The 11648-nt window shown below is 36.0% G+C and overlaps 1 protein-coding gene across 5 annotated transcripts in view; it reads left to right on the top strand.

Annotated features, from left to right (window-relative positions):
* The window catches only part of LOC135208415 (glutamate receptor ionotropic, NMDA 2B-like), a 1060362-nt gene that overhangs the window by 956851 nt on the left and 91863 nt on the right, over window positions 1-11648 (top strand). For 4 of the 5 annotated variants that reach the window (XM_064240560.1, XM_064240559.1, XM_064240557.1 and 1 more), the window contains 3 exons: window positions 518-753; window positions 3718-3920; window positions 5967-6056. In XM_064240560.1, the coding sequence (XP_064096630.1) occupies window positions 518-753; window positions 3718-3920; window positions 5967-6056 (529 nt within the window). The remainder of the gene's footprint in view (window positions 1-517; window positions 754-3717; window positions 3921-5966; window positions 6057-11648) is intronic. The other variant, XM_064240561.1, reaches the window with a different exon arrangement.

Here is an 11648-nt window from a genome sequence, read left to right as displayed (position 1 = left end):
TATTGGAAGCATCCAAGTACAGATAAGTAGGGATGAAATTAGATGTTATTAGAAGATAGCATTAGTTCCTCGTTGGACGAGTCGGTTGCGTACTCGCCTACCGATTTGGTAGCCAGAGTTCGCTCCCAGCTACAGCCAGCGCGGAATCAGAGGAATGTATTTCTCGTGATTAGAAATTAATTTCTCGATATAATGTGGTTCGGCTCCCACAATAAGCTATAGGTCCCGTTGCTAAGTAACCAATTGGTTCCCCGGAACGTTAATGAAAATTTAATTCTACGGGCCAGCCCTTGGAGAGTTGTTAATCAGCTCAGTTGTCTGGTTAAACTTAAGCTTTAGTTACCTTTTTTTAGAAAGTAAAACTTCATTTTTGTTTTATTTGAGTAAATTATAACATAGAAAGTATACACGCATGCTATGCAGACAGACACACCGCAAATACACAGGATCAAAACATATAGTGACACAAAAATGAATTAACTGATAGGGATTTTCTTTTTTTGTCTCTGTCGAACAGGTGATATGGAACGTATACAAAGGTTCTGGCTCACAGGTGCTTGCAAACCCAAGAAGCAAAATAAGCGAGCGTCGGAACCGCTGGCACTGGAGCAGTTCTTGTCGGCTTATTTACTCCTTTTCACTGGCGTCCTGTTAGCGTTGATTCTCCTCTTGCTGGAACACGTTTACTTCAAGTATGTCCGGAAGCATCTGGCGAAAACGGACTCTGGAGGGTGCTGCGCCCTAATCAGCCTGGTAGGTGGATTACAATACTTGCTTTAGAATGTGCTACTCTTCTTTCTTGCACTTGATGTGGATCCATCCCACCGAGGCTTAGGAATTCCTCATCAAATACTTGTGATGAAAGATTTTTGTACGCACGAGGAATAGCGGAATCATATTTATATTTATTGATTAAAGTTTCCCCACCCGCAAAAAGATCAGATCGTTCGATGCGTTCGTTTCTGAGCAACCATGCTCATGGGTAAGATTCATGCGTGCATGAGTGTATATGAAGGAAAGGGAGATGAATATATAATAACGAAGAATTCATCCAATTTTAGTCAGTCTGAAGTTTCGAGCGCACGATGAGCAGCGAAGAGAAAGTTAAAGTCGCTGCCAAAATATTTTGAATAAACTATAATCTGCAAGATACACATACTTACGCCCTTAAGCCAGCGCACTCAGCTTCCAACGCGCGCACGCATAACATCTGAATCTTATCTGTTGCGCGTAAGTTTCCACACTAGACCCTTGTTTTGGCAGCATCATAACTTCAGGAGACCATCTGCCTTTTATGGCTTCCAAATCCAATGCTATTATGTAAAACGATGTTTCTTTGCATAACAAATGACTTCGTCGAAGATTATGGTCCCAGCAGGTTGAGAAGGATATTTGTAGGTTCTTAAGTCGCTTGCCACTTGCGCGGGAAAATGAGACCCAGAGGTGGAAGTAGCAATGCCCTAAAGATTTCTTTTTCTCCATTTTCTCAAAGTCAATTTTCTATGAAACTGAGTAATGCAACGGTTGGAGCGTAACACTTAAGCTAATTGGCGCCTCTCATGCATCCTTTTCAACACAAATTACTATGTCTAGTGGTCGCAGAACCTTTGGGAGATGAGGCAGTCTGCATTGAGTAAATACCTTTGATAATTGATGTCGATTGCAATCAATAGTTTTTTTTTGTTCAGCGTACTGTTATTTAAATTTAACACTTTGCTAAAATGATGTCGAGAAGGGCAAGGAAAATATGCTGAATAGGTTAGTTAAATGTAAACGATAGGAGGAAAAGTTCCACAGATACTGATGATCTAATCGTTCAATTCTCAAATTATAAAATTTTACATCATTTCATGAGGTGTGATCTGAACAACGATGGTAAACCGGAGGAACTGGTTGCAATCAAGAACTTTCGCAAGGCAGTTTTCTAACTAATATTTGTTGAACAATTAGAAGTTCAGTCAGTTATAAGAGGCAATGGCTTATGGAGGTCCAATCCGTGTTTTATTGCGGTCAAATATAATAGGAAGAGGATGAGCTCCAGATGTTTGATAAGCATCATCTGATGTTGAGGAGAAAATAACAAGAGTGTTTATGTTTAGCAGACGGCAGCATGGTACAAAAGGTCTTGGGTTAGACATTGAACTAGACGAAGGATAGAGTGATGATGTTCAGTATGTCAGACTGAATAAAATGAGAAACACAGTGTGCCCTGGAGTCGCATCTGTAAAGGTTGATCCAGGTTTCAGCCTTAAAGATTTTGGAAGGCAAAGGATGTCATCATACAACGAATATTATTTCCAACTTCGGAAGATGAACTTTCCTTGTGAAAAGTCTTCACCTCAACAACCGCGAGTCATGCTGGAAAATGAAATAATTACTTTCATATTACCAGGGGAGAGGGAAAGGCAGAACAATCAATGCAAACAGAAATATTTGTCTCCCAGCGAGACACGAGACTAGTAGAATCGAGAGCTGAAGGAAATCTGTTGTTGAGAGTGATATGAAATATCCTAATACAGTGACCTTCCTAACACATTGGTTTAGCTTTCTTTATCATTAATCATTAATATTGTGTACTTAACATTGTATTTCATTGTCATTTTCTGCTCATTTTCCTCTGTGACGACAGGGGTATTACTTGTTCTTGTTGGACTTGTGTATTAGCTTTTGACGAATGCATTAATTATTGTATATTTTTATGAAAACTGCTCATTAGAGGCCTTTAGATCAACGATATTGCTGCGACAGCTATGATTCAAGCATTGCGTTGTAGGCTATTAATCTATCATTTCAAAAGCATATTTTGAAAAAGTAGATGTCCATAGACAATCCCTGTGAACCATCGAAGCAAAATAGCAAAACGAATATTGCATATTCTCCTCTATCGCTATGGAAACTGTTATGAAATATCAAGGAGAGAGAGAGAGAGAGAGAGATAAGTAAATAAATGAAGAGTGGATATTAATTTGATAAAGACGAAGAGAGAGAGAGAGAGAGAGAGAGAGAGAGAGATTAGTAAATAAATGAAGAGCGGACATTAATTTGATAAAGACGAAGAGAGAGAGAGAGAGAGAGAGAGAGAGAGAGAGAGAGAGAGAGAGAGAGAGAGAAGACCAGGAACTTCATGTGCGACGATCATCAGGGATAATAAATTCAGTTAATGCGAAAAGGGTCCCAAAATAAGGTTAGCCACCACAAAAGACCAATTTGTATAGTTACTCCCAGGGTGGATGATCGCCTAACATCAAAGGAATGTTGCTGAGGTTATGAGCAGGGAAAAAGGGAATGGACACTCGAACCTGAAACCCTTCTGGGCATCTGCCGTGGACGACTCTGTCGAACTTTTCATGTTATCTAAAGATAATAGTATCATTTACTGTCGTATAGGATTTTGTTTTCTTTACTTGCATCTTTCCGTCAAATATTTCAGGATTACCTCATTTTCATTATAGGCAGGCGTTTTGTTTCATAGGTTATGCTCTTCTTTATCTGATATTCATCTTCTACACTTGTTTGTTTTTTTTATCTGCAACTATTCAGTCCGTCAGGCAGAGCCTTTCTTGTTTGTCAGTTAGAACTTGAAGTTTTTTTCAGTGATAATTAAACATGAATATATTTTCATCCGCTTTAAATAACTTGCAGCATTGCTTGGCAAATTAGGAATGTATTGTGGAAACTTAGCTTGACGTGAATGTTTCTTTCTCACAAAACCTGCAGAGCATGGGTAAGTCCCTGACATTTCGAGGGGCAGTGTTCGAGGCGCAGAATAAGTTGCGGCGGCACCGCTGCCGCGATCCCCTGTGCGACACACACATCTGGAAGGTGAAGCACGAGCTGGACATGGCCCGAGTGAAGATCAAGCAGCTGGAAAAGGAACTGGAGTCCCACGGGGTTAAACCTAGCAGGAAGTTCGCTCCCAGGTATGGTATGAAGGTGTGGGTCCCTCCCGGGTGGGGGCTCTCACGAGCTAGCATCCCGCTCGGTTTCTGACAGTGGGTTTTGAGAAAGATGAAAGAAGAAAAGATACAGTGGGAAGAAAAGTTGGCCCTTATATAAGTGAGAAAAAAAGGGGATTATGAAAAGAGAAAACAACATGCTAAGGGATAGAGAGTAAGAGGAACCTTAGAGTGCTAGAATAAAGAAAGAGAAATAATATGAAATAGGAGGAGGATAGGTAGGTTGCTCAGAGTAAGAGGCATGTCACTGGTGAGGGGGCGAATGGAAGAGGAGGCTATTAGTCCGATTTCTTGTATCCTGTCTTATTTTCCCCTCTGTTTTTCCTCTATTTCCTCTTTCAGTGTATTTCGTCTAGGTTATTGTCTTTTCTTCTCAGTTCTACCACTGTCTGTTGTCTCTATTCTTTTCTTCTGTATAATTTCTATTTTCAAAGCAACAGGAAACTATCCATATTTTTGTTTTGTTTATAGGCTAATCATTTTGAACCTTACAGATCCAGCCCGTTTCTCTAAATCTCATTCTTTATCTTTCTCGCTCCTTATTATTTTGTACATATCCCAGTGATATTGTTTAGTGAATTAACACATGTCAGTTCTGTGAATGTAGCCACGCAGGCGATTCCTAACAGTGCTCTCCGCAGTTCATTTCAAAGCAATTAGAAAAATGGGGTAAGCAAATTACATGGAAGAACACTTACGCTTCTGGGGGGGGAAATAGTAAAGGTTGACGTAAACTTTAAATATTCATGAAACATAGCTGAGTTAATTGTATGTAAATTAAACGAACAGAATAGTCTCTAGATAAAGAAATGACCCGGTATGCGATGTCAGTGGCTTTAGTTCATTTAAATTTTCTGTCCTGAACCATATAGTTGAATAGTTTTGCAGGGGCGACAAGTCGGATCGAATGCAGCGAGAGAGCCACTGTTGAATGGTCTGTGTCCGAATTGTTCATAAACCCCTGTTTGTCCTGATCTAAACTCATCGTAGGGTGTGTAATTAGGTGCACTTTTTTTCTAATGCACATGGGCGACGGACGTGATGTCTCGCCGAGGATTGCTCTGTCAGATTCCTATTTACTCTGCTATTTATACATTATCTATTTTTCCTACAGTTCCCTTGCTTGTGTATTCCAATGTTTTTTCTCCTCCGTTTTCCTTTGCATGACCCATTTTCGTTCTGCCTTCCGAATCTGACATTGTTTTCCAGATCGTCTCGTTTCTTTCCATGGTCTGACTTTGGGATTTTGGACCCCATTTTTTCTTCTAAGAAAACTAAAGGAAATGTTTCACTTATCTCATAGACGTAAAATTGATTACAATTAGTTTATTGAACTTGCATTATTTGGTCACTCACATTCCCCTTTTGTTCTGGGTGAAAGAGTGAATTAGATATAATACATTATATATTTTATTACGAGTAATTTGTATTGCATTTAGCAGATTTTTTCATATAATATATATCTATCCGCTTGCAGGCAGATCTAAGATACACTTCAGAGGTATTATATGCCTAGCCCATTCTGAATCCACCTTCAAAATTCGTATCCAACTCATTTGATACTTAGCCAAAGGGCAGTTCATTTCCAAGTATGAATTTCATTCCTTTGATAATTCTGTAGTTTTAAGAAGGTCAGAGAAATGAAGCCTAAATCCAGTTGTATAATACCTGACTCTGCCTGACCCTTGCTAATCATGACCCCAATACCCACTGACCCAGACATTCCAACAGACCCTCAAATTCATATCTCCCACCAAAAACTGCCATCATTTTTTTCTCATGATAAGCAAAGCGAAGATGTTGCCTGATGTATAGTCTAACCATTTTTACACATCCGCCATGTCAAACTCTTCCTTCTCACGAATCCCCCCACTTCCCTCACACAAATGAGAATCTCCAAGCCTGACCAGACAATTAGTCTACTTTATGTGTTTTTTGCTTTTGTTTATGTATATCTCTCACTTAAGACTCTTTCCCTTCCCTCCTACCCTCCGTCCGTTCGGTGTTTAGACAAGGCAATATCCTAACCAGCTGCTGGAAACCGAACGCTCAGGACACCGATGACGAGAATATTCCCCAGTTCCTCAATGTCTACGCTAGGTAAGTTAGTTTATAAGCCTTATTATCACCAATAATTCTATTCTATAAAAACGTATAAAAAAAGAAAATGATCACCCTGCTGTTGTGTGCTCTCCTGTCGCCAGTTCGAGTGTTATGTATACTACCTTATCCTCCTCACTTTTCAGGAGCTAAATAGAAATAAACACACAAAGAATAATAGAAAATTAAAGTTGAAAGTGTTTCACGTTCTCACCTGGGTTGGGGGGGCGCTTCCAACGCACAAGCAAAGGCTTCTTTCCATCCCCGTAGCGCACACAAGGACCACAGCTTCCACTGTGTAGACCTAGCTTGATTTTCTCTCTATGTACGCTCACTCCAGTAAAGGCGTAGCAGTTTTAGATTAGTGATGATACTCTGGCAAAAAAGAAATCACCCTATGTACTGGCATGTCTCACACGTAGTCTATGAAATATAATACGTTCCATTCTTATGTGCACCATATAGCATAAAGAGATGATTCTTCTCAGAAGCCATATGCTTTAGTTTCTCTCTCCTTTTTTTTTTTAATTTTTACCTTAGAAATTTAATTCTTGATATTAGTTTCAAAATGAATGATACAAGATGTACAGAAAGAACACTTGGAATATGACCATCGTCAGTTAGTCTTACGCTATATACAGACTCCCTCACTATGCACTGGATGCATAGTGACTGAGGGTTTACCAGAGGAATGGAATACTTCTTGTGCAATTTATGAACGTGTATCAATCCTTTTATGCGCTTTCTTTGAAGATGTTGTATGAGTGGAAAGTTAGAATGTTGTACGTATTCTGTGTCACCAACATGAAGAGAAACCATGTGTTTGAATTCTTTCATTCCATTTCATAGTACGTAGAGCACCCGCCATTCCAGTAGAAACCGGTGTCATAGAACTTGATGGTTTTCATGTTCTATGAAAACAGCGTATGTTAAAATCAGTGACAAGAGACTCACTGTTTTAGCATCGCAATACTCAGCTTCTAATTCCTATCAGCATGACATGCAAAGAGAAAATGATGCTCTTGAAGAATACATGCTCTATATGTATTGATGTTCTACAGACATGAATATGTAGGTGCCTACTATAAAGCTCAGTGTTTTTCAAACAAGGCAGGGCTCTGACGGCTCAAAGTTGCAGATTTGTTCTTGTATTTGTTGTGTATTTTGATGTTGTATGAGAAATATTATGTGCAGCTTAGTACCTGTTCATTTGTTCTCTATAAAGTGACCTTAGATAGAAGTTGATAATTTCCATAAATATGTACATTCCTGTCAAATAACTAAATTTGAAAAAAGAAAAATACTATTAAAATGTATATTTTCAAATAAGTAAATTTGAAAAAAGAAAAATACTATTAAAATGTATATTCTTGTCATATAACTAAATTTGAACAAAACACTATTAAAATGTATGTTCTTGTCAAATAGCTAAATTTGAACGAAATTCTATTAATATCTCAATCAAAGAAAGGGAGACGTAGTAAATTGAATAATTTAGTTTCATGTCAAAACATCGGATAAACTGTATAAATTAAAGTGAATATACTGTACAAATTAAAGTGAATATTAATACAAAACTTTAAATTCGATGGATTTCCAGACTAAAATAATATCTCACTTCAGTTGCGTAAGTCAACTCTTGATTAAATATAAAATCAGTTAAATGCCAAAAATGAATTTTTGTCTGAGTAGAACAGAAGCGGTTTTTCACATGAGACAGTTAATTGAAAAGCTAAGCCAGACTTCGTTAGGATAAAAGATTCGATTGTTTTGAAAGGGCCGCAAATTGCAAGGTGCTGGTGAATAGGTCTATCAAAGTTTTTTATTTATTATTTCTTTTTCAATTTCATTCCACGATTTTTAAGGACCTTGTTTTCAAACCTCTTAAATTAAAAGATTTTAAGTTACAAAAAGTTTGATAGATTTTTACAATTTTGCCTATATGATTTTGAAATTCTTGAATAATTACCATTAAATATATTTTTCTTTAAAAATTCACCAGAATCTTAACGGATATAATTATTCATCAGGTTGCATAAAAACCGTTTAGTCGAACAGGTAGGGTATACTTCATTATTGCTACAACGATATTCGAATCATTTTTCATACCATTAGATATAAACTGGTTGAAATCTGTGGAATAAAATATAATTAGGTTATTTGCCTCTGTCATAGCATGAAAGTACCATAATTCATGAAAACAAAGTACACAGCACATTCAAAGTTTAGGGTGCAGCTCTTGCCGTGAAGTCGTGAAAGACAAGATTATCTAGCGCCTCAGTGGCGTGGTTGGTATGGTGTTGGCGTCCCACCTCGGTGGTCGCGAGTTCGATTCTCGGCCATTCCATTGAGGAGTGAGAGATGTGTATTTCTGGTGATAGAAGTTCACTCTCGACGTGGTTCGGAAGTCACGTAAAGCCGTTGGTCCCGTTGCTGAATAACCGCTGGTTCCATGCAACGTAAAAAAGCCATACAAACAAACAAATAAACAAGATTATCTAAAAGTTCTTGGTGGTACTAAATGACCTACTCATTTCTAAAATACATGAAAATGGTTCATTTTTGGAAAGTAGTTGCAATAATGATTTTCTCTATTTTTTTCAATAACTGTTGCGTTCCAGCTTACAGGATTTTCATGTCTTCAGAATGTCATAACTTCCTTTTGCCACATCACATTTTTCCATAATAAAACTTGGCTCGTTCATTTACGTGGCTTATCCGTTTATTTATATATTTATATATATATATATATATATATTTTTTTTTTTTTAAGGAAAGGTATTGCTATCATAATATTTATTAGCATTTATCTGATAATTTTAGATATATGTTGACATTAATTTTTTTCAAAAAGGAGGTCAAAATTTGAATTTTGTTTCCCTATTGGAATCGGCGTCATTGATTTTATGTTCCACTCAATTGATTCAGCCACTGGAAAATAATAATATCAAGTCGAATTACATAATGTTATATCAGCACAATATGTTATATATTCTGAATTCTGATTACCTCTATTTTATTTTCTTTATTTTCAAGTTACATTACTGTTAGGGCAGAAAAGTCTCTAATGAATTATTCTTTATGTTCGGTGTCATCACTTATCCGGCGTGGATTGTCAATACAGATGCATTTGATGAGCTTAAATATGGAGGAATAAATTGATCGAATTCAGGCGTTATCTGGAGAAGGTTATCCATTGTAGTTCAACGAAGAGCATAATATACAAAAGTTGTCAGAAGGGAGTATCAGAGGGCAATATGTGAAACGAAGAGCTTTGAGCATATCGTCAAATTTTACGAGAATTGTAGTTAAAAATTATCAAAGAAAACGGAAATGGATTGCATGAAAAGGGTATTCTGATTCAAATACAAATTTACGTGAATCCTGAAATACTCACTCCTCGTTTCTCAATTTTGTCAGTTACTTAAATGTTACATAAGTATATATATATATATAATATATATATATATATATATATATATATATATATATAAATATAGAATGAACTTGATCACGAAGTATATAAAACGTGATGCTATGTATAAATAAAGGTTTTTTTGCCACGAAGGAAAAAAATGAAAAAACGAGTTGGCCGAGTACTTTCGGTCCTATTCGGACCCTTTACTGAGGCATACTGATTTTACAAAGAACACCATAGTCAAAAGAAGGCTTAATATACAAACTGACACTACCAAATTAGCCATAAGGGCGATTTTCACTCTACAGAGAGGAGGAGTCATAGGCTAGCCACACCTTGAAGGATACCCGCGGTAAACAAGTGATTCTTCCAGAAAAACAGTACATTTTGAAAACAACACGGGAGCATATACAATTTAATATCATGAATTTTTACACAAATTTTCCCAACAAAAATTATTATTAATGAAAAGACGAAAGAAAATATAAATATATATATATATCGAGCAAGAGAAAGAGGGAGAGAATATATATATATATATATATATATATATATATATATATATATATATATATATATATATACATACATACATACATGTATGTTAAAATGACAGCTGGCCATCACTGTTTCTTAGGTATATTAGCAATGGATTATGGTTTTGAATACAATGTTTTTCACGAACTGAGTTCTATGATGGATTTTCTTTAATAGTTGAGAACGTAGCAATAATATTACTTCAGCGTGAGGTCTGGTTTAGGTCTTGCCCTTACAATTACTTATGGTACCTGCCTTTTAAAGTATTCTACGAGTATAGCTAGCTTATGTTTTTTTTTAATTGATGAAAATTATTCTATTTGTATTTAGATTAAGAATTTGTTTAGTTGCGTAAAATCTTCACCCATTCATTCATTCATTCCGTTTATATTCATCAAATATATATTGATATTGAGATTACCGTATTCTCATATTCATAGTCCGAAATCGCTGTCCTTATTCGTTTATCCTTCATTTGCTGATAAGGACTTGAAAACTTACGTAACTCAATATAATACTTAGAGTATTATAGTCGAACACTATTACATTTTTTCCCGAAAATGGAAATGTTAGTATTCCAACACTAAATGATTTTACTCATTATTTTACAGTTTTTTGTCTCAGAACCTCTCGTTGAAAAACCGAGGATAACATCAAGCAGATTTATCTTTTCAAACACGGTTTGAAACATCCTGCGTATGACGTATTTTCTTACAGATTTCGATTGTGTTTTACAAGCATTATTTCCATTTCATCATTGCCTACGACGACAATAGTCTTAAAATTTAGGTATACTTGATATCTCTCTCTCTCTCTCTCTCTCTCTCTCTCTCTCTCTCTCTCTCTCAGTGTGTGTGCCTGATGTTAAGAATCGGATTTTTTCGTTTCTTGCTCTTTTAAGAATACAAACACCAGATCCCACTATCTGTTTTCTCTCATAGACTTGGAATGCAGCTCATACATACTGGTTGAAATACTCACTAGTCAGACCGGTTTGAATTATTTCCACAAATTTCAGCTTATGCCTGAAACAGTTAAAACGTAAATCCTAACGATTTTTGGTATTTTCTAAATCTGTCTCTTTTAATCCAGTCCATAGGTTACTTGAGCCCGTGGTTGTCGATTCATATATTTTGCAATTTAAATCACACCAAGCAGTGTACTTACCTGTGCTATGTATATTTAGATATGTAAAAACGAAAAAGGTTTGTTCGTTTCTGAATTCCCTTTTGTTTAAACATGGAAAATTGTACTACATCGAGAATCATATTTCCATAACATAGGCTATTTTTAAAAATCGTAACGCTAAAATTCTGAATACATATAAAAGCTTCACTTTCAGCTCTGTAGCTTTTTCTAATTTGTTTCCCGATATGAAGAACTAGCTCCCATCTGTAGGTGGAAAAAATGCTTATTTTGAGACTCTCGTACAAATAAACATCTATTTCTGTCCTCGAGTCAGGTAAACTAGCGTTTGATTGAACACAAAAAGAAATATTTATATGTGTATATATATATATATATATATATATATATATATATATATATATATATATATATATATATATCTAAAGTCAGCCACAGATCATAATAAAATAATAAATAAGATTCCATAGTAGAGACCTCTTTTACTTTTA

The sequence above is a fragment of the Macrobrachium nipponense genome, chromosome 35 (assembly GCF_015104395.2).
Source record: "Macrobrachium nipponense isolate FS-2020 chromosome 35, ASM1510439v2, whole genome shotgun sequence".
Taxonomy (NCBI): Eukaryota; Metazoa; Arthropoda; class Malacostraca; order Decapoda; family Palaemonidae; genus Macrobrachium; species Macrobrachium nipponense.
This window is presented reverse-complemented; position numbering and strand designations above follow the sequence as displayed.